This window comes from Drosophila navojoa, chromosome X, assembly GCF_054131105.1.
Source record: "Drosophila navojoa isolate 15081-1374.11 chromosome X, UAZ_NAV_1.0, whole genome shotgun sequence".
In the NCBI taxonomy this organism is placed as follows: domain Eukaryota; kingdom Metazoa; phylum Arthropoda; class Insecta; order Diptera; family Drosophilidae; genus Drosophila; species Drosophila navojoa.
Window position 1 is genome coordinate 26,080,276 of NC_142895.1, and position 24,086 is coordinate 26,104,361.

At 46.1% G+C, this 24,086-nt stretch overlaps 2 protein-coding genes across 8 annotated transcripts in view; both read left to right on the forward strand.

The window, feature by feature from the left end:
* The window catches only part of raskol (Ras GTPase-activating protein raskol), a 59,809-nt gene extending 40,584 nt beyond the window's left edge, over positions 1 to 19,225 (forward strand). For 3 of the 7 annotated variants that reach the window (XM_089263345.1, XM_089263346.1, XM_089263347.1), the window contains 5 exons: positions 12,689 to 12,809; positions 12,874 to 13,001; positions 13,758 to 17,381; positions 18,023 to 18,347; positions 18,397 to 19,225. In XM_089263345.1, coding sequence (XP_089119471.1) covers positions 12,689 to 12,809; positions 12,874 to 13,001; positions 13,758 to 17,381; positions 18,023 to 18,347; positions 18,397 to 18,619 — 4,421 coding nt within the window. In that variant the 3' untranslated portion in view covers positions 18,620 to 19,225. Of the gene's footprint in view, positions 1 to 2,900; positions 5,702 to 12,688; positions 12,810 to 12,873; positions 13,002 to 13,757; positions 17,382 to 18,022; positions 18,348 to 18,396 lie in introns of those variants that run through there. The other 4 variants (XM_089263348.1, XM_089263349.1, XM_018108866.3 and 1 more) reach the window with 3 other exon arrangements.
* Positions 19,226 to 20,082: 857 nt separating this feature from the next.
* Positions 20,083 to 20,587, forward strand: LOC115563772 (uncharacterized). Its single transcript, XM_030387256.2, has one exon. The coding sequence runs from the start codon at positions 20,214 to 20,216 to the stop codon at positions 20,577 to 20,579; it is 366 nt and encodes a 121-aa protein (XP_030243116.2). The 5' UTR covers positions 20,083 to 20,213; the 3' UTR covers positions 20,580 to 20,587.
* Positions 20,588 to 24,086: the final 3,499 nt, after the last annotated feature.

Below are 24,086 nucleotides of genomic sequence, written 5' to 3' on the forward strand. Positions count from 1 at the left end.
TTGCTCTTTGATCTCATACATGAGGTTAACAGTGAGTATAGGGCAACTCTTAGTCGAGCAAATCAAATGGTTTCTCTGATGTTTGATCACTACGTCAGAGCCCGCTCTTAATGGAAAGCAAATCCCGTGGAAGTAAGGCGGGAAAGGTATGGAGGAGGGGTCCAGAAGGGATTGTCGTGGAGCCGACGACTTTCTAAGCGAAGGCCATGCCAATGCGCATTCACACACGTGCCGCACCCCTCGCACCCCTCGCACCCCTGGCACCCTTTGCCCCTGACAGCTTTGACAGCTGCTGCTACTGAGTGCGCGTATCTTTTGTGCAAAAGTATCTGTAGCTGTTGCTGTATCTCTGGCTGTATCTGTAACTGAGCGAGGCGTCTTTGTCATTTGACGACACATTTGTGTATGCACATAAATTGTGCTTGACGCTGAATTGGCGCATTTTGTTGTTGCTGTTGCCGCTGTTATTGCTGCTGTTGTCGTCTCGCTGGCTATTCATATTTTGCATATTAATTGAAATGAATTCACAACAAGTTGACACTGCCCCGCAAATTGGAGCCAAAGCGAAAGGTCAGACCATGTAAATGGGTCGGTTTGTGGCTGGCTATCGCAACGGCTCACAATGCACAATTACCGTTAACTAAAGACCCCTTATCTAGACATACATTATATTGATAATATTCTCGACAATGTTTTTAACCTTCATTCTCTCTTTCACTCTCTTTGTTGCAGGTGAGTACAAATCGAAGACATTGCCCCGCATACACTTTGATACGGCACTAAACGATACGTCATTAAATGAAGGTAAACCTATTTTTTTCTTGGGATTTCCAATGAGAAGATATGTAAAGTCGATATAATAATATATCTGGCTTTAACTGCCTAAATTGCATTACTTACTTATTACTCACGCTCTCACAATCGATAATCATTTAATTTGTTTCGATAGCTTTATTATTATGCAAATATGTATATAAGAAAACAATTTAGTTTAATGCCCTGAACATAGTTCGCAATCGTGCTGTAATTACCATAAATATATATGTTCGTCACGCGCCCATCTCTAGGCACGACTCGCTAGCTGTCTTTGCATACTTTGCAGCGTTGGCGTAGCTGTTTTGCATTGCATACTTTGCGGCCGGCTATGATGTGTGTGTAGAGGAAGGGGGAGAGAAAATAAACTGTAATATTAGTTGGACCCGCATTAACAGTTCGTTGTGCCGTTGACATACGCAAGTGTAACACAAACACAACTGAAAAAGGGAATGGAAATGGAAATGAAAATATGAATTGGAAATGGCTAATTCCAAGCTTCATAAATAAGTCGCACAGTTCCGCTAGAGGTGCCGAGGATATAAAGGCAACGGCTAGGGCCGAACGTGTCGCATACACGTAAAATACAAAAGTCACGCACTTCCGTTAAGCAGCCAACTGCTGCTTCTGCTGCTGCTGCTGCTTGAGCGGGAGTGAGAGGGAAGTAGTGAGAGAGGCATGGGGTGGGTTTGGAAATGTACGCCTCTAATTTGCTTATTATGCGCCGTCTATGTGTCCAAGTATGTTCCCAACACACACACACACACACACACACACACACACACACAAAAGTATATTGGATAAGAGCGTGTGTGTGTGTGTACCTGCGCTCAATTACGTTCAATTACGAGCCACATTGCCGCTCGCGCACTTTTGCCTTATGGCTTATGCCTGCGTCTCGTTTCGTTGTCTACTTCTCCCCTTACATTCTTTGTCCACTTGTACTCCCTACCAATATTGTTGTTGCTGCTGCTGTTGTTTTGCTTTCAATTCCGTTTCTTACAATAATACGCTGCGCTGCGCCTAAGACAATCGGGCATATTGCTTTTGTATCCTTGATACATATGTATGTATGTACATACATGCATGAATAAATACATATGTACATATGTATGTATGTGTGTGTATACATAAATATCTATGCTGCTATAAGGCGTGCAGGTATGCAGATACCATTTGGTACATGCCTATCATCAGAAAACATGTTTGAGCATGTCTTTGCCTATTCTATATTCGACTTGTCACGGACACGTACAAACAAGCATGCAAAATGTAGAGATACGATCGAAATACACGCGAAACTTGTCATTACAATAGAGCCCAATCTGCGGGAGGTGCTTGTCACACTTCTTGTGTGTTTTATTATCAATTATTAAGGACGAATTTTTAAAATCGATTAGCTGCGTCAGTTCTACTAGTAAAGATGGAAATGATCATTTTATAGAAAAGCTATCTGCATTCAAAATCTCATCTATACTACGAAAATCAAACACTTGCAGACTCGTATTTTCATTGATAATGCAATTGTTGTTATTAAAGACCAAATTGATATTTGCAGTGCATTTGTGTGTTTGCATGACTGAGTCGTGCCTTGCTCTCTCATACGCCTTGCACTTCAGCGCGCTATCTCGCTCGCACTGCTACTTTGTGTCGAGAATTCGGTGGCTTTGTCAACGCGCATGGGCAGCACTGTTTGTGTTTGGCATCGTCGCTTGGCTACACTGCGCACTCTCTTACTTGTATCAAACAGGGCTGGGCAACTCGCAAATTGTAAAGTTTCAACTCACTTTACTCTGTATACCTACTAAAAGATCAATACAAATTATGTTCATTTATTTTTATTGTTGAGCTCATATATATTCAATGTTTACCGTGTTTATAAACACTATTTTATATGGCAGCAATAAGATACAATGTTAATTTGAAATTAACGTAAACATAAACAGCTCCCAATTGGTTGAGTGTTTTGTTGCTTTCCATCCCTGCATTTAAGTGATCAGTGCTAGCTCGGATCGTTCTCTCGCTCTCTTACTCTGCTTCTCTCACACTTTTATCGTGGTCATGCCGCTGCTGTAGCAACGGCTGCGTCGGCGGCAGCGTCAGTTGTGAGAAAGGCGCGTCATCGTGTGGTAGCGAAGCGGGAAGACGACGACGCCTGCCAATGCGTTTTCTGTTTTGAGTTTTTTTTTGTTGTTTTGTGTGTGTGAGTTGCGTTTGCGGTTTAATTTCCAACTTACAATGTATCCATTCCGTGTGTGTCGCGTTGCTTTAGCACTTTTCCGCTAGTTTCACTCTGTGCGTGCGTAAATACTTTTTTTTTAGCGTGATAATTATTGTGCTTCTTGCAATTTATTTGTTGATGGATCTTTTGTTTTCATGAAATCCGTTTGAAAATTCAAGCAACTCGTTAAGTGCGTGTGTGCGTGTGTGCGTGTATGCGTATGTATAGTAAAACACGCTTACATATTCCGACGCACAACAAAGTCTATATGAGCTGCGTTGCATGCAACGAAACGCAGCGAATGTGATGCAAAGTCGCGATAAAATAACAGCAAACAACTACTGCAACTACAACAACGACAACAACTGGCGACAACGACGCGTGAAAAAACTGTAAGAAAGCAGAAAAAATAAAATAAAACGTTCGCTAGCAAACGCGGAAATGCACTTGAGCGCATAATTTTTATAAACCAAGCGACACCAGCGACAACAACAATAAAAACAAAGTCGAGCAAAAAGTATAAAGAAAAGCAGCAAAAACAAAAAGAGAAAAAAAAAACGGCTTGTCAGCAAATTGCAGCAGCAGCAGCAGCGCAGTGGCCTAAGAAGCCACAACAAACAGACACACACACAGTTAGAAGGAGAAGAAAGAAGAAACTCTCTGGCAAACATTAGGTTAAAGGAACTCACACACACATCCATATAGAAATACCTGCACACTGTGCTCTCTTCCTTGTATGCGTGTCTGTGCGCCTGTATATGTGTGTGTATGTAAAAGACAGAGAGCGAGAGAGCAATGATGAGCTCGGCGCCTAAGCGCATCAGTAGCAGGAATAACAATTAAAATAAACGCGCAAAATGTTGCAGGCGCATAGCGACGCCAGCAGCACATCGACGACAACAACAACAACAACAGCTAGAAACAGCGCGGAAAGCAACGACAGCGTCGCAGCGTCGACGCCAACGCAGGAGGAAAAGACACAGCGTCGACGCTCCACCTTCTACGTTCCGTTGGTAATCGAGGACGACGACAGCGCTGAGGTCCAGCCACAGCAGCAGCAACAGCGCCATCTAGCGCCGCACGGCGGCAGCAGCTCTAGTCTGAGCAGCAACAGCTGGAAAAAGGGCAACGCTCCTAAGGCAGCTGAGCGCAAATCTAACGGCAGCAGCAGCAGCGGCGGCGGCAGCAAAATGTCACCGCCTTGCGGCTTCAATTGGAGCATTAGCGGCAGTGACGTTGCTGCGCAGTATTCTGACTCTGATGAGGAGCAGCAGCCGCAGTTGCAGCAACGCCAGCGCCAGCAAATGGCAAAGGCTGCAACAGCAACAGCATCAGCTGCACCGTCCACAGCGACGCCAGCGTCTAACGCCAAGCTGAAGCGCTATGGCATTGTTCTGAATGTGATCAGTCTTAATGGCAGCGGCAGCGGCGCTGACGACAGCAGCGGCAGCGTTGAGCCTTTAGCTAACATGCCGCCAGATGGCGCCAGGTGTGCGCCACGCACTCATTTCAATGAAGATAACGACATTGTGATGGCAACGCCGCCCAAGCAGCAGGCACTCTCGCTCTCACCCGCACACTCGCGTCAATCGTCAGCGGCCGTGGACGTCGCCACCTCCGCCGCTGCTGTCGACGACGATGACTCAGAGATAAGCCGTATGCAGACAAACACCTCAACGCCCATCAAGCTAATGAAGTCGCGTTCCCGTACAAACATTTTGGCTGTGCCGCTGCCCAGTGTGGAGCGCGGTCTGGCAACAACGACGTCATCATCGGCGGCAGCGTCAGGGGCAGCGGCAGCGGCAGCTGGAACGACAACTGCAAAAACAACAACAACGTTGATCACACTGCGCGCTAAGGCAAAAACGCTGCCGCAGAACCTATCGCCGTCAGTTGCACTGCGCGAGGCGGCCGCGCTGGACGATACGGCGCACTATTACAACAACAACAACAATAATAATAACAATAACAATAACAAACAGCAGCAACAACATCAGGCACTGCCGCAACGTCAGCTGTTTGGCGGCAGCAGCAGCAACTGCGCTGGCTCCGGTTCCGTTTCTAGTTCAACACTCTCGCCCTATAAGCTGCAGAGCAGCGCCTCAGCCGCGTCCATTCTAACGCACAGTTTTCCGCCCAAGAATCTGTTCCTCTTAAAGTCGACGCCAAAGCTGACAGCGGACGCCACGCCTCCGCCCACGCCCACGCCCATCACCTCGCCGCCAAAGAAGTCGCTGAGCTTCATTCGCCGCGCCCACTCCACGAAATTGTCGCGCAGCAATTCCCTGCTGAAGACGATCGGCAGCGGCGGAGCAGGCGCCGGCGCAACATCAGCGACGCATCAGTCAGTGCAGCAGCAGCATTACGGCATGTCGTCCGGCACAGCGCTGTCGGCGTCAAGCAGCTGCGCCAGCGTCACGGACCGCTGGTGCTGGAACTTCTACATGGACTACGACATCTGCCCGCTGAGCCTGGACGAGCTGGGCGACTACTTCCAGAGGGACCACTGCGAGCAGCTAATCTGCGAGCGGTTCATGCTGAAGGATCTCCACCCGCACTCGACGGCCAACGCTTCGACTGGGGCCACTGATGCCTCCAAGTCGGTGTCGGAGCATCAGGGCAATGCAGCAGCAGGAGCGGCAGACGATGATGCGGGACATCATTCCGGTAGGTCGACAGAGCTGATACCCTGTAAAGGATATAGTAACAGCCAACAGCCCCTATTTACATATACGAACATACATATGTATATTTGACAGAGAGAAGTACAGTAGAAATTGGAACTCTTCCAGATGGAATAATCTACTCCCTCTATTTCTCTCTCCCTCTCGCTCTCTGTCTGTCTCTCTTTGTGCTGCACTTAAACACGTTCGGCACGGCTCGTTAGTTTCTCACTTCCTGTTACTGTTAATATTACGACGAACCCTTGATCAATCGATACCCCTGGCTACCTCTACCGACCCCGCCCCCCTTCTTGTAACTGTTTCCCCCTAATACTTTTAGTGGTTGATATTCGCCTCACGGCCAGGGTCGTCCGTCTGCTCAGCCAGTTTGTTTCTTGTTTCGTTCCCTTGCGATCGTGCGCATTGGTCGCCATTGCTTTTCTGCGAAAAAGAAAGACAAAGCAATGATAAGATAAGAGAACACGATTTCGATTCTTTACCCCCCTCCAACCCCCCGCTCATGGCATTGCCCAATAGCATTTCCATGCCTCCCTTCCAGACTTCCAATTCACAGTGTGTGCGTGTGTGTGTGTGTGTGTGTGTGTGTGTGTGTGTGTGTTCGTTCGACTATCGATGTACTTCACACATTTTACTGTGTGCCAGCCATGCCCCCTCCCCCCACGACACTTACTCTCTTTTAAGCCTTCCTGTTCTTTGGCGTTGCCTTGCTACTATTATTATTATTATTTTTTATTTATTTACACCATGCGAGTGTTTTCTCTTATTTCGAGTTGTTGTTGTTGTTGCTTTTGTATTCAATGTTCGATCGTGCGTCGTTTCTTTTGAGAATGTATGCGTGTGTGTGTGGTAGTAATGGCAGTAGTCCAATTGTTTGGCTCAATTGTTGCCCATTTTGATGGCGTTGGCCCTGAGAGGGCACCGAAGCGTCGCACAATGGGCGTCAACAGCCTGACAGCACTAAAAAAAATATGAATACAATTTATAAACTCTTTTTTTTTTATTGTTGTACAAGTTACAATTGTTCTTCCCCCTATACACATACATATGTACATATGTACACATATACAAATCGACATAATCGTTTTACTATGAACAAATTTCATATCTATTATGTTGATTATGTTCATTTACCTTAAAATTGTTATACAATCATGGGAATTTATGACTGTTTTTGAAAAGAACTGTGTATATGCATATAAATACATATATATATATGTATGTACATACATACATATGTATGTATGCATGTAGTAAAAATCGAAATATATTTCGCTCAAGTAGCAAAAGTTTTCTACTTTTAGAATATGCTTAAAACAGTGTGATAAAAATATTGATAACTCTACATACATAGACCATGATAAATGATAGATGAATGCTAAATACGGTGAATCGCAGCTTGACACTAATATTTTGTTGATTTTTAAATTATTACATTTTTACAAATTACTTTATAGAAATTAATGAGCTAATATTTATTTATCTAAGCTAGAATGTGCTAGTTTTTGGATTAAACGGGAATGTTAGTAAACTACCTTAACACTTGTATTTGCATTTGATTTTTATCTCTTTTAAAATACATATTTTTGATAAATATAGAGTTTTGTTAGGTTCTGGTTCAAGCAAGTTATGGCCCACTGTATATAGACTCGAAATAATATTAGAAATTAGCATGGCAAATTAATCAAATATTTGCAACTTGAAAGCCAGAAATATTCGAGTATTGCTTCGATTATGCTAATGCTCTGTACATACACACACACACACACCCATGCACGCGTGGCATGCTAACAAGCTTCAACACGTACATACTTATTTATGTATGTATTTAGTTCATTCATACACACAAACACTCTATTGTTCCGTCTTTTGTCCAGCGTTCCCTGCTTAATAATTTGTTTCTCCCAGTTTTTGGCTACAATTTCAATTTCATTGCGCGTCGCCGCTGTTTGTGTTGTTTCTTTTGTGCTTTGTTTTTTTTTTTTTTTGCTGCTTTTTATTATGATTCACATGTACGCACACTGACACCCGCACCGAAAACCAGTTTAGGCGCTGAACTAGCCAGCAGTCGGAACATTGAGCGAGCTGAGAGCGCAGCAGAATGAAGAGAGAGAGTGCTGTTACACACACAGAGAGGGAGAGAGCAGTAGGAGCCAGTGAGAGAGCGGGCGAACAGTAAACGGCAAACAAACGAGCCGCTTTATTTAAAAACTCTAAATTGTTGTTGGCATTTTTTTTGTGCATGTTTAGCTGTTGCTGTTGGGTGAGAGAGCAGAGAGGCAGTCAGAGTGCGAGAGTGCAAGAGTGCAAGGAGCAGATCGAGTGATTGACGCAGAGTGCAAGAGTGTGTGCGTGGGAGCGGGAGGGGAAGAGGGATATGAAGGGACGTACACAGCAGTCAAGCGTTGTTGCATTTTATTTGAAATTTGATAAGACGTGAAAACGGTTTTGTAACAACGACTCAGCTGAGCGATTCTCGATAAAGTCGCACACACAAACACACACACATGCATGGAAAACTGTGATAGAACGACGACACATAAGCAAACATTTGCTGGAAATGTGTTTTGAAATGCAAACTCGCACACACACAGAGAGAGAGGAAGAGGAAGAGAGAGAGAGAGAGAGAGAGAACGAGAGAGGGACTTAATACACATGTGCATATTGAAGAGTGTCATGCATGTGTGCGCGCACGCGCGTGTGTGTGTGTGTATGTGTGTATGCACTTTTCATATTTATTGATTGGCCCCCCGACTGTTTTCCAGCTTGCTTATCGGCCTGGATCGCAAGCGCAAACGCATCTGCTGCCGACGCGTACAGCCGGTGTGGACATTTTTCGGATCTTGGCCAGGCCACGCTCTCGGTCTCGCTCTCATTATCTCTTTCACTGTCCCACTCTAGTCCCTACTTCTGTTTTGTGTATCTTTTCTACGCTTTCGACCATTTATCAGCTCGGGCTGACGGATCGTGTGAGATCCGAGAAAATACATTTGTTTAACGCGCCGTTAATTGAGTTGACCTTATCGGCGAGGCAAAACCAATCTCTACCGATTCATATACATACATACACATATTCGTCGACGTTTTCGTTTTCCAATCCATTTCCCATGTGTTGGCATCAAAAGTTGGCTTGTATTGCTGTTGCTGCTTGTTACTTTGATAGCTTTCACTGCCCCCTAACCCCCCATTGGTCACTGGCCTTACACGAATTGAAATCCGTTTTGGAACGCATACCAAAATGTCGACGAAAGATGAAATCACCAAAAGCAGTCGAAATTCGTAATACGAAATTCGAAATGCGAAACACAAAATGCTCGTTTGCTCAGATCAGAGATCTCTGTGGAGGTCGCTGCCTCCTCAAAACATGGCTCATCTTCAGCTGTTGACCAAAATTGTCTTGCAGTTAGTCTCGACGCTGTAATAGGCCCTGGCCCTGGCCTTTGCCATATGCGGCAGTGATAGCGATCTTTCAAATAGAATTGGCAAATACTAAGCAGGCGACAAAACTTACAAAAGCGATTTCCTAAGCAAACGCTTAGATCAAGCAAACGTTATCAGTTCTTTATGTTTTGGAAACATAAAATATTTCCTATAAATATATGTAAAATAACGTTTTGTTTACAACAACTTACAATTTAAGGCCTTAGTCTATAGATATTTCATGTTGGGCTGATAGCACACTTTCAAGATCTTCAATATTTATTGTAAATGTGTTTATTGAACCCATTTCATTTGAGCAGCATATCAGATCCGTCATAAAGCCATGATAAATAGCTCTCTCTGCTGATAAGACAGTCCGAAACACTTCTCAAACTACTTTATATTGTATACATAGACGAACTGCCATAAATTCCAATTGAAATATGTGGAAATGTCAAGTGGGCTGAGATACGATCTATAAATATACAAACATTAACTCATAGACGCTAATGCTATAAAAAATTAACTAAAGATGCAGATAAAATGTTGGAAAAGAGCTACTGATTGAAAAAAAAAAAACGTGCGACTACAAACATGAAAAGTCGTGAAAATGTTAATTTAAAAATGTACAAAAATTGAAAGCACGTAAATTTCATAGATTATGAACACCGGAAACTTGAAATGGTCGTATGAACTAAAGGAAGAAGAAGAACAAAAAAAATATTAAGAGCGAGGTTTATATTAGTTGAACACAAAATAAGTTCCAGGCTTGCTCTCTGTCTCCCAAAGTATTGCTCTCCCTAGAGTTTTTCTTTACATAAACCCCTTAGATATGAATTGTTTTGAGTTGAATTTATTATTAGTTGTTAGTATTCCGAAAGACTTTCCTTGGTTCTATCACATGACATCATTTGCACTTCATATTCATCTCGGCCATATATTTGCTGATAATAATAATGATAACCAGAGACGACTACAGCTACTTCCTCGGTAATTATGGCTCGCTGTTGTGCTTCCAGCTGATCTATTACAATCATAATCATGGCTGTGCTCCTCCATCGACTTCAGCTATTCATTAAGTGCCTCTGCCTCAATCCAATCATTCCGTCTCACTCTCTCTTCTTCTTCTCGCTCTGTCTATCTCTCGCTTGTAAACATAACCATTTGTGCGCTTTTGTTGGGTGCGCCGTCGCTTTACATGGGCATTGGCCATTGGGTCGTGTTTTTGTTCAGTGGGCGTGAGCATGTGGGCGTTGGGTGCGTTATTCAAATCATAATCATAATCTGCACCATTTTTGTAACTGGGGCTATATCTTCTTGCTGTGTGCTTCCTCTTCTTTGTGCGGCCTTTGTATCATCCGTTTGTGGGCAGCGCCTATTCGGGGCCGGCCAAGAGTGGAGAATGTTTCAACGGGTTTGGATCTTGTATAGAAATTCTTTTCTAAATAGACGAAGACGACAACAACAACAACAACAACAGCAACAACAACAACAAGAACCGACTAAATATGACACAATTTCAAAGCTGTAAAAGTGATACCCTAGAGCAGTTGCAGAGAGGCTAGTTATGATATAAGATTCTAGATATTTTGAAGATATTATAGAGATAGACGATATGATATGATAAGACGATTGAGAGCTGGATATGATTAGCTCGATTGATAATTCAGAGAGATAGCCTTGGTATATTATGTACTTTTTATATGTCAAATTATTCAGCAATACATCATAGAGTTAGTTGGCTTCAAACTTAGAGACTTTTAGATATATATTCTCTATAAATGGATCTTGATCAGCAGATGGATAGATCGTTGATTTATAGCATAAACTTAAGAAACAGCTTACGACGGTTACGATGCAGGGTATCTGGTAGTCGAGTCGTAATGCCAGCTCTGGTTGCTTAGGGGTTCTTTTCATTTGATGACAAATCGCAGTGTTTGCATCTCTGGGCAACTGGAAATGAATCAACGTTGCGGAAGAGTTGCCCCCAAAAGGCGAAGCTCATCAAATATGAATAAATCACAGATGATGAAGGAGCTACGAGAAAGAGAGTGAGGTGTAGACAGAGAGAGAGAGGTAGAAGGCGCTGTAGAGCGGGGTCAGAGCACACAAAAAAAATTATTATGTTTGTTTTGGCTTGATGAGTCACAAACAAAAACAAGAACAAAACAAAACAGAAATGGAAATGAACAAAAAAAATAAAATAAAATAATAATAATGAGAATGAGAAAAGAAAAAGGGTCCAAAGCTTGGCGAGCTGGGTGGGCTGACAAGGTCGTTTCCATGTGTTCACGACTCTAGAGGTTCTTTTGTGAGGGCGGATACGCAAAGCAGCAGAAGAAGAAGAAGCTGGACCAGAACGAGACGAATAAGAAGCAAAATAATAATAAGCAAAAGAAGATCAACGGAAACCAGTTTTGCAGCAGCCTCGTTTACCTTTTTGTTTGGTGTTTTTTTTTTTTTTTTCTCTTTTTTCGGGGCAGTTTGATGAATCATGAATCATTGGGCATTCAGTACCTGCAGCCTCTTGCTGTGGGCGTGGCAGGCAGCGGCAGTGGCCAACCGGGGCAGGTGATGTGCAGCAGCTGCCACTTGGGCCACCTTTTCCTCAGCCTTGCGTGTCTGCCTCTCTCTGTGTGTGTGTGTGTGTGTGTGGAGTGTGTGGCATCCAAGCTAAACCGGTTGCACATTGTGCGGGTTCGTTCTACACGGCCGTTGTCTGCCTCTCCTTTGTCTCTGCTCAATTGAAAGCAAGATATATAGCAACAACAAAGAATAAAAAAAAAAAGACAAAAAATGATAAAGATAAAACCACAAACGAAATTCCTGCAGACAATGCCATGGATTAGGATAAATATCCCAAATACCCGTAATACCCCTAATGCCCGACTAACGGATCTTTTTCGAAAACACCAAACTGCAAAAACGAAACGAAACAATAGGAACGTCATCTCGACATACGCCAGCGAAAAGCTATGCACGACCCAAGAGACTGGTTTGCGAACAAGTTTTGTATCTTTATATAATATTTGAAATACCAATGATTTAATCGGGAATTATTAAAAAATAAACACACAGAAAACCTTATAAATTATTAAACAATGATCATCAGAAACACAATAGCTGAACTCGAGTTGCATTAAATTGTAATATATTCATTGAAATGCCAATTTGTGTATATCATTTAATTATCGATAAGCGTTGATCTATAAATAACTGGGGATACTCGACGGAACTCTGGTTAAAGTGTAATAAATAGTATAAATGTGTGGAAGAATCGTGGTATATATCAGATAAATGAGAAATAAGTACATATATCGATATGTATCGATTGTCGAATATTCAAGTTGTAAAGCAAATATCAAACAAGATTTGTTTTACTCAACTTTGTTTTCAGTTTTCACTTTTGAAATCATAGTTATCGTTAATCGATATCTATCGTTGAAGTAAACTGGGCGATATCAGCTCGGGTAATCGACATTGTTTCTTTGATTACATATATTCAATTCCTCAAACTAATCGAAACTCTTCTATGCTCTCGATCCACTTCTAGATACTTCATATGAGAAGGCCTGTCGACGCGGCTCGGCGCCCACAACACCCATTCTGGGCAACAAACAGCATCAGACGGAGCATAATGCCACCTCGCGCTTTACCAATTTCTTCTCGAAGAGGTAGGTGTGCAGCCGTTGAGCTTATCATGGTTTACTAACGTCACTGCTCTCTGCCCATTCACAGATCGAATCCTCTCAAGCGCACAAAGTCTGTCACCAAATTGGAGCGCACCAAGCGCGGATCGGGCGGTCTGCGCGGCTCGCGCTCTCACGAGAGCCTGCTCTCGAGTCATGCCGTCATGTCCACCATTGGTAAGTGTTCCATCCCTCGACTAGGCTTGAGCTTCAATGTGAGTCGTGATCATTGAGAGCTTTTCGTTAGCTTCTCTAATGTTTCGCTCGACAGTTGAATTCGATCTATCGATTAGATTTACTTACTCGTTGTTTCTGCAACATAGGCGTAAAGAACTAGATCTGTATATACATTTTTTTTCTTTATGTCACTTTAATTTTGAGCATTTCTTGATTCGATTACTTTAACTCGTTGCTTCTAAAATTTACTCGCTATGTAGTCAGTCGACTAGCGAGCTAACTTCATAAATTCTAGTTTCTCCAACGAGCTACACTCTAAAATAACTTATGATATAAGCAAACTTACTCGTTACTTGTAGAATTTCTCATCAGTTGACAAATCAATTTTCAATTCATTCGATATCATACGGACTCGATTCCTGACTAGTAAATCTTCATTTTATCAACTCGTTACTGTTCAGTTTTACTCGCTACTCGACAGTTTGTGCTATTTGTAGTTTACTCTGCCTCAACTTGTTCGTTACTTGCCAATTTTACCCGTTACTCGTTACATTTCCCTATTCCTCTTCCCTCTTTCATTGCAACTACTCGTTACTCTAGAAGGTAACTCGTTAAACGGAAAGCTTGCTCTCCTCTCAGACTCACTCGTTGCTCATTAGACTCACTCGATACTCGCCACACCCACTTGGCTGCTCGCCAGATAAACTCCCTTGTAGGACGCCCAGCTCACTCGTTAATTTGCTCTTCTCGCTACAGATTTGTCATGCAGCGGCGCAGTGGGCGTTGCGCCCGTGCATCAGTCGGTGCTGGGGCGCCGGCACTGCTTCCAGGTGCGCGGCGGTCCGCGCGGCGAGCGCTACTACTCGTGTGGGTCGCGGCAGGAGCGAGACCTGTGGATCTACTCGCTGCGCAAGTCGATCGCCCCCAATGCGGAGCACACGCGCCGCATGGACAACTCGCTGAAGCTGTGGGTGTACGAGGCAAAGAACTTGCCGGCGAAGAAGAAGTACTTCTGCGAGCTGCAGCTGGACAAGACGCTGTACGGCCGGACGAGCGTCAAGCTGCAGACGGATCTGCTGTTCTGGGGCGAATACTTTGACTTTCCCGACATACCCGAGATCAACGTGATCACGGTGAATGTGTTCCGCGAGGTGGACAAGAAGAAGAAGCGCGACAAGTACCAGTTCGTGGGCTCGGTGAAGATACCCGTGCACGAGGTGACCTCGCGGCCGTACTGCGAGGATTGGTATCCCATACTGAGCGACAAGGCCGGCGACAGCCTCGGCCGCGGCGGCATGGGCAAGGACAAGGAGCGGGAGCTGCAGCCGACGCTGCGCATCAAGTGCCGCTTCCAGAGCACCGACATCCTGCCCATCAATGTCTATGGCAATTTCCTGGCCTACCTCAAGGAGAACTACAAGCGCGTCTGCGAGACGCTCGAGCCGGTGATCGGGGTCAAGGCCAAGGAGGACATCGGGCAGGCGCTCGTCCTGCTGATGCACGCGCAGGGCCTGGCCGGCGCCTTCCTCACCGACGTCGTGGCCCTCGATCTGCTGCGCGTGGGCGACCAGCGGCTGACCTTCCGCGGCAACTCGCTGGCCACCAAGAGCATGGAGGCGTTTCTGAAGCTGACGGGCGAGCAGTACCTGCAGGACACGCTGTCGGCGCCCATCAACGAGCTCATCCAGTCCGACCGCGACTGCGAGGTGGACCCCACCAAGACGAGCGGCTCCTCGTCCGGCTCGCTGCAGCGGCAGCAGGCGGCGCTGCGGACCGCCGTGCGCAGCGCCTGGCAATGCATTTACGAGTCGCACAAGCATTTCCCGCCCCAGCTGCGCGCCTGCTTCGCGACGTTCCGGGAGCGGCTGCAGCAGCTAGGCCGCCAGGACATGGCTGACAATCTGATCTCGGCCAGCATATTCCTGCGCTTCCTCTGCCCGGCGATCCTCTCGCCGTCGCTGTTCAACATCACCAGCGAGCTGCCGTCGGCGCGCGCCACTCGCAACCTGACGCTGGTGGCCAAGACGCTGCAGACGCTGGCCAACTTCACGCGCTTCCAGGGCAAGGAGAACTTCATGGAGTTCCTCAACGACTTTCTCGAGCAGGAGGCGGAGCGCATGCAGCAGTTCTTGGAGTACATCTCGACGCGGCCCGACCACGCCACGCCCGACTCCATACTGGACTGGGCGGGCTACATCGACCAGGGCAAGCAGCTCTCCATCCTGCACAGCCTGCTCAGCGAGAGTCTGGCCAAGCTGCCGGAGGCGCGCCAGCACGAGCTCGATCCCCTGCAGCACATACTGGATGACATCAGCCGTGCCAAGGAGTTGTCCGCGGGCCATGCCCTGGCCTCCGGCTATCTGCCCACGGTCATGTCCACGCACAGCATTGCCAGCGAGAACCAGGAGAATCGCCAGCCGGATGCCCCTGCTGGCTCTGGCATGGTGCCCAGCAGCTCGAGCAGCTCGCTGCAGCAGCAGCAGCAACATCAGCAGCAGCAACACCAGCAGCAGCAGCAATTGGCTCAGCCGCAGCATGCGGTGGTCAGCAAGCCGCTGCCCGCAGAGCGTGGGATAATGCGAGGCGTGTTGACGCCCAGTGCACTGGAGAAGAACATATTCCGCTACAATGATCCCACGGTGAATGTGCGTCTGCAGCAGCAGCAGCAACAGCAGCAGCAGCAACAGCAGCAGCAACAGGAGCAGCAGCACTCGCATCAGCTGCTATCCAACTCGCAGAGCTCCATTGCGGGAGGAGGAGGGGCAGGTGGTGGCTCCGGGTACACGAACAGTCCAGTGCTGCAGCACGCCCAGTCGCAGAGCTCGATGGCATCCTCCTCGCTGAACGGCAGCAGCAGCAATCTGCTGCACCAGCACCAGCACCAGCAGCATCCCGCCCAGCATCTCAATCAGCACTGCCCGCCGGCTCCGCAGACGAGTGCTGCCAGCACCATGGAGCGCTTGGAGCGCATGGAACGCGTGGGCCAGATCTATCAGTATATGGTCAATCTCAATGGCAACGCCAATGGCAATGGGGACTACGATAGCTCCACGGGTGGCAGCTCCCGGGCGCGTACCTTGCCCCGCAACAACAACAACAACGGAAGTGCCAATGGCAACGGCAATGGCGGTGGCAATGGCGGTGGCAATGGCGGTGGCAGTGGCAGTGGCAACGGCAGCAACAGCAATCAGAGCGGCAGCTATGATGATATGCACGGCGAGTTCATCCAGATCTCTGGCCTGGACACGAGCAGCGCCTTCGTGCGCAAGTCGCCCACGCCGCTGCTGAAGGCGGGCGCCGCAGCAGCGCCGCGCGGCACGCGCATCAATCGTCACAATCTGAACCTGAACCTGGGCATACCCGACCACTCGGCCCCCCACAGCTATGCGCGTGCGCCGTTCAATCCCAACGCGAACATGCCCAAGAATCTGGAGGATCTGGACGATCTGTTCAAGTACGCCGAGGAGCAGGATGTGATTGTGGAGCCGCAGCCCAGCGGCAGTCATGCCCATGGCCATGGCCACAACATGGCCCACAACAAGCAGCAGCTGTCGGCGAAGAGCAGCCACTGCAGCTCCGGCTACCAGAGCATCTCCACGAATCCCTCCCCCGCACAGTCCTCCAGTCCAGTCGAGGGCCAGCTGCAGCAATCGCAGCCGCAGCAGCCCCAGCAGCAGACGTCGCACAAGCTGGGCGCTCCGCTGGCCTTCAAGAATCCCTCGTACCAGCTGCAGAGCAGCGCGCCCACCGCCTCAACGCGCGGCCCGCCCACGCCGCAGCAGCAGACGACGCCCTTTGGCGGCCGCGTGAAGCTGATGGGCGCTGGGCTGGTGGCCGCACGGGCCGCCTTCTTGAACAGCGGCGGCACCTTGGATGCGGCCACCCTGACGCCCAGCTCCTCGGACGAGCAGCTGTCCACGGACAATCACTACAGCTATGCGGCGGCAGCGGCTGCCGGCGCCAACGCGGTCAGCAAACTGGAGGCGCAGCGCTCGCTCAGCGGCGGCAGCAGCTCCTCCAACTCCAACTCGAGCAAGCCGAACCACGCCTACGGCCGTCTCAATGGGCCGCTCAAGTGCGAGGACGTCTACGGCAGCGCCACTGGCATGGCCGTGTCCTATGCCATGTCCTCGCACCAGCAACAGCAACAGCAGCAGCAGCAGCAACAGTTGCAGCAGCATTACCATCACCATCCCCACCAGCAACATCAGCAGCAGCAGCAGCAGCAACAGCAACAGCAGCTGCAGCAGGATCACAAGCAATACGCCAGCAGCGGCGGCGGAGCCAGCAGCACGGCGACATCCTCTACGGCGGTCGCCCAACGCCGGCTCAGCCTCGACTCGGCGCGAACGCTCTCCGACAGCAGCACCGATACGGAGGGTAAGTTGAGAAGCAATCAGAATGGGCAGGAGTAGAGCAAGGGTAGAGCAGAAGTAGAGTGAGAGACAGTTTGCAGTGGAGATGAAAATTTACCAGGAGGATGCATCGTGAAGATAAAGTTAACTGATTATCAATAAAGTTGAGTCTATCAACTAGCTGAGACATATGCTTACTCCAAACATGATATACTAATATAATGATATTGAGCTATGGATAGCCTAGGGAGTTGAATAAGAGATAGACAAACACAAGGAGCCTGTATCATGGGGATAAAGTTTGCCGTGCTTACATACACCGACTATAACTTTTACAAGGAGGATAAGCTGCATGTTAAATAAGATAATTTTAGAGATATGCAGCGCAATTTTATTGAGTTGTTCAAAAGAAAAGTAAGCTAAGCCGAATATGAGAGGAGGCTCATTAGTAGATAACATACATTGCAACATTTACAATGAAGATGACTTGCATTCTGGATTAAACGTCATGTTAGATATATTGTTGGTTATTGTTGGCCAGGCAGATAAAATGCAGCCACAGTCGGCAGTCGATGCAGATTGTATAAAGGGGAGATGATTGTAAAGTGCCTGGTAGATTTGCCATGAACGTATTTAAACTACAATTGCTTCTGCTTGCTTTCACAGGTCACTGCGCACAGCTGCAGGAGGGGAAGCGACGTCGCCAGCTGCGCAGCAACGCCAACAGCGGCGGCCCTGGTGTCTCGGTCTCAGTGTCGGACTCCTCGGGCTTGAGCCGGGGGTACGATCAGAACGGCGAGATTCAGCAGCTGCAGGAGACGCTGGATTCGCTGCGTCACACGCTGGACCGCGACGAGGCGGAGCTGCGCGACTCCAGCGATGAGCTGTTCGCCCTGCAACGGCCGGGCGGAGGAGGCGGCGGCAGCGGAGGCAACGGCGTCAGCAACCTGAGTCTGCAGTCGGAGTCCACCATGCGCAGCATCATCGACAGGTGAGTGTGTTTAACAGCTCGCTCGCACCAGCCGGCCAACTAATATTAGGCAAACTCTTTGCAGGCTCATCACCATGGAGGAGGAGCTGCGGCGCGAGCAGCTGAAGATGTCGCTCGCCCTGTCGCACAAGCAGCGCGTCATCGAGGAGCAGGGGCAGCAGATCGCGGCCCTCGATGCCGCCAACAGTCGGCTGCTGAGTGCGCTGACAGCGCTGCGTCAGCGCTACGAGACGCAGCAGCAGCAGCAACAGCAGCAGCAGCAGCAGCAGTAAGCACCAAAGAACCAGAAGCCACAGTGAACGAACGGTTGGAGCAGAGGAGCAGGCGGAAGCAGGAGCGACAGCAGCGGCAAGTGGGTGGTGGTTGCATGTAGAGTAGCTACAGTCCCAACACACACACACACACATGGACATACACACACGCATACACAAGTTGGGCCGCCGTTGTCGTCGTGTTTTTTTATTATTGTCATAAGATACATATTTGTTTACGAAAAATTTTTTTTGAGCCAATTTTTTTTTTTATTATTGCTATGCTACATAAATTATGCTACATGTTTAAAATATATATTATACACATAAACACACATATATGTGTGAATGCATATATATACAAAATATATATGTATATACATAAAGATATATATATACATAAATACTACATAATAATATATAAATATTTTCTCAAGCTATGTTTAAACCAACTGATGTAAAGGAAAACGCAACTGTTGCTGCAGCGGCGGCAACAGCAGAAGATTGTAAAACTAATATTAAACTGATATGAGCAAAGAGTATGAAAGAAGAAAGCAGAAAACAGGACGCAGAGAAATGCAGAACAAGTTAAGTTAATGAATAAAAATATAACCAAAGTTAGACAAATTTTGATTGTGTACTTACTCTATTACATGGATTAGAGCAGATCGATGCTGCTGACGAGCTGTCGGGGCAATTTGAGAACAATTGCGCGGAGAAGGAATTCAGCTTAATAGATGTCAAATAAATCATAAACAATTAAAATTTAGATAATTCTGATGTTTGCCTCTAATTGGGTTATAATCTAGGTTACACTTTATTCAAGACCATTGATTGAATTGCTGGCGCCATCTATTGTAAAGTGGTATAAGCTGAACCTTGCACAGCCAACATAGACTAAAAGCCAGTACGTAAAGCGCCATCTACCATGCAAAGAATGCTATTTATGCCCGCTCAAAAGTATGCAATGCCAATGCATGTAGGCAACGGCGACATCTATAGCTTAACAAGTGTATGCAACTTTGGTGAATTTCTGGCGCCATCTGCTGTAAGCCAGCCTCTGTTGCGCATATGTAAATTGATTTATTGGTGGCGTCATCTACAAGTCCTGCTTGAGTGTAAGCTACTCCACGAGCCATAGATGCCGGCACGTGCACCACTTTTATGATCGTGGTCAGAGAAACAAAGGATTAGCCGTTTATGTGTTGAGTGCGCATTACGCAACAATAAAAACTGTCACCAAAACTGGGTGACCCGACCCACAGCGTGTGGCCAGAGCAGACCGGACGGACAGCGAACAGGTAAAAATTAAGCGAGCCATAAAATCTCGCCGCCGATTCAATGAGCTGAAATTCCAAGGGTTTTCCAGCTCTGTGGGCCATTCATAAAATGTGGCTCAGTGCGGCGGCGTCACGGCGTCATTGCGCACATGTGTTGTCAATTACCTGACCGGATGCCCAGGTAGCCGCCGTGCAGCCAGGTAGTGTTGCAGCCTGGGACTTTCCGCCCAATTGTTGAATGAACGGCCTAACGGCCTGGCACCATTGACATATAAAACCAGCCGGGCGCTGGCCAAACACATTTAGAAGCCAAGGCAACGTCAGACAGTCAAGCCATGTCGAGCTCGTCTTCATCCACGCTCCCAAACGCAACCATCTTCTGTATCATAGCGCTGCTCGGGCAGCTCGTGCTGGTCGCCTCCACGGATCCCTTGCCACTGGCGCAGCAACTGCGCATCTGGAAGTGCAGGCAGCGCTGCTACCATCAGACGGACGTGTCGCCCTCGCTGTGCCACGCCCGGCCGGATTGCTATATGTGCCACGACTACTGCCGCGTCCTGGTCGTCGCCGAGTGGAGCCTGGCCAGATCCATGTGCGCGGATCGCATCTTCTGCAGTCGCGGCTGCCGCACCGCCTGCCAGTTCCATCGACTGCACACGGCCACGGCGGCGCCCTTTGCCAATGCACTCCACAAGGCGTGAGCGCCTAAACGGCCTGGGGAAGGGGGAGGGGGGTTGGCACACTTGTAAATATCGATCTAGTTGTTGGTGCTTAGAGATTAAGTTCTAGTTCTAAGTGAATAAAACTAAAATTAAATGTAAAAGTTAAATGTTCTTGAGTTTCTCTGTCTCTCTTACACTATCTCTCGCTCTCTCTTTCTTTCTCTGGATGCGAGCACACAAATTGGCCAGGCTGTTGCTGCTGCTGCTGCTGACACAGCAGCTGTTGCCGCCGACTCGCTTTATTAATCAGCAACGATGACGCTTCGGGCTCAACCCTGCCGCAAAAATAATTTCAAAAAATGCGCAAAAAAATAAAGACATTAAATTTTGAAAAGAGAAAAAATAACATAAAAAATGCTCTGCCCGCGCATAGAAAAGCATGCAACAGGTGGCACGCAGCAGCAGCAGCAGCAGCAGCAGCGATCAGACTTTCGGCCGGATATTGGCTTTGCCTTTAACTTATTTTGTGTTCGCCTGCTTGTTCTGCTTCTTCTTGTATTTGGGCCAACATATGGCGCTCTCTGGGCCAAGCTCGATGCCAGCGCTGCGATAAGGCCAAGACAGTTCCCATCTAACGGTTCACACACACACACAGACACATACACACACGCGCACATTCAGCTGACAAATATTTGAATCTCCACGCATATTGTTTGCCTTAACACCTAATTACATAATTGCAGCTCCGCCGCGCCCCCCCTTGAGTCACTGACTTGGAGCCTTCCCGCTGTCAGCTGTCACATAAACCAGCAGCAGCCTCAGCCGCAGCAGCAGCAGCAGCGACGAGCGCATAAAAACCAGCGCAATGATCGTAAAAAAATCGATTTGAAGTCTATAAAAATCATATCATACAAATTTTTATACGCCAAGCACATTTAAAAAACAACAAAAAGAAGACGAGAAATCGGGAACAGGAGAAGGGAGACGGCAGAGGGGAGAGTGGGGATGCTGCGCGTTAGCTCCATTGACAAGCCAACAATAGAGATGAAAACAAGCTACGACTTATATATAGTGTGTATAATATGCATAATATAATAGTATAAATAATAGTTAAAGTGTCTACGACCCAAGCAAAGGCAGCAGCAACAGCAAGAGCAACAGCTCAATGCTCTATCAAGATCTAGAGAAGGAATGAAGATATTATACGATGGATAGAAGATATTATACGATAGATAGGCGATAGAAAAAGAGACGAGTAAAAGCTGGAGATCAAAATCAATCTGGATAAATCGAAATAATTCAATGTCCTTGAAAAAAATTAGTTTTCGATATTTATCGATCATTGGAAAAACTCATTCACTTGCTATTTCGAATTATTGGGACTTGACTGTAAATCGTTTCATTGAATGCAATTCTATCAAAACTTTAATTCTTATTATATATAGAAATTGAATAAGAAATACGAAAATTTCATATCCATATGTTTTTATTTTTATTGCGCCGCGTGTCGCAGATAAAGATTTGAAATTCGTAGGGACGTGGGAAATCGGAATATGCACTTTACAGTTCTCAGAAGATATAGTAGTTGAAAATTTGTAATGCCTACTGCGAATGTAACGTTTTTATTTGCCCTCCTGTTTTTTTTTTTAAGTCTGCGAATTTTAAGCTATAAATTAGAAAAACTAATTTCCTTAATTTCCAATATCTGTGCCCTAGGAATAGATCAATTTTACACAAATATACATATATGTTAACTTATCCAAATATGTGTTACATATATAGACATATTTTGTATCATTCCAGAAATGATTAAAATAGAGATGTGGTAAGATAGCTGAGAAATTCTGGCGACTTTGAGAGCTGCTGGAGTTCGTGCTCAAGTTGGAGTTGAAGCAAGGGAGGAGGGCGAAAGGAAAATCATTCGAAATGAAAAGCTAAGCCGCGTTTTGAAAGCAAATTAAAAGCCACGACAAATGGTCCTAAGAAAATAAATGACAAATAAATTTTCCATTGAGCAACAGGTGCTTAAATGGGCTCTACGTCTAAATGTCTAAACGTCTCTCGGTTTGTCCGTTCGTCTGTCTGACTGGAGAATTGAAAAGTTTTCCGATGATGCAATAAATTTACAGATAAAATTTTTATTTACGATTAAGCTGGACAAAGCTATGCACAGACAGGGCCAAGGGAACGGGACGAGGCCCATAGAGCCACGCTGTCTAGGCCGCATTCTGGGTTACGTTTCGAGCTGGGCATGGCACTTGGGGGGCGTAAGCTTTATTGAAATAGTTGCCATCGCGCATCACGACGACTCAAGAGCCGAGCTGAGCCAGCGAAATACATAAACAGAAACACACGTACATATACATACGTATACGTATACATATACATATGCATATATATTTATATATATATTAATTAATTACAAAGCAGGCACAAAGTTTGAGCGAGTGGAGTGAAGTAGGGATGGGGCAGGGGCAGGGGCAGGGGGGAGCAGAGGATCAGACAGATGGACAGCCGCCCGGTCATAACGTGCACGAAGGTGAGAAATCAATTTTCAGTATCTCGCTTTGTGCTTAATACTTTTTCCAGTGAAATGCGCCGCGACGAGGTTGAGGATGAGGATGAGGCTAAGGCTCAGGCCGAGGAGCTGCACAGCGCCTGGGGCGATGCAGGCAGAGGCAGCGGCTGAGCGAGGCACAGGCCGTGCTCCGTTGTTGTCAAGCCTCAGAAGCGAGACCACAAATGAGGTTCAATGGAGAATGGCTATGAACTGGACCTGGCTCTGGACCTGACTCTGGCTCGGGTTCTGGGTCCGACTCTGGGTCTGGGTCGGGGCAGCCCTGGCACGTAAATTAGGATAACAACGTGAAACATAATTATTACTTTGGACAGATATGGCAACCTCAACTGCGCCTGCGCAGAGTCCTGCGCCGCTCACTCTGCACCCAAGACCAGCTGATCGAATTGCTATACCCTGCCTAGATAATCTCAGCCTAGCTAATGCTAAGCGAAATATTTATAGTACACTTCAATCGTCTAATAATGGTTTGAGAATTATTATTTCGATTAAAAAGAAATTTTTGTAATTCCATAAACGATTATTTTGTTATTTAATTAAATAATTGAAAATATTTTTAAATAAAAAATCTTACAATAATATATTTTTTACATAAATACTGAAAAATAGAAAATATAAATAATAATATATAAATATTATAGTAATGTATAATATTATATGTATATAAATACTGAAAACTATAAAAAATTATATAGTTTTATATTTTAGTATTTTTTTAATTATACTATTATTATATTATTTTTATTATGCTACTATTTTATTGAAAAAAGTTGAATAGTAAATAAAGTTGCAAAATTAATATATCAGTATATAGTATATTAATATATACTATATAGGTATAATATGGGTATTTTTATACATATTTTATTTTATTTATTATTTATATTATTATTTATTTATTATTTATATAATTAATTTTAACTTCATTATAAAATATGGATTTATTAAAAGAACTAAAAATTAAGTTG

Excerpts from the sequence above, each read along its gene's own strand:
- LOC115563772 (XM_030387256.2), top strand. The coding sequence starts at position 20,214 with ATGTCGAGCTCGTCTTCATCCACGCTCCCAAACGCAACCATCTTCTGT.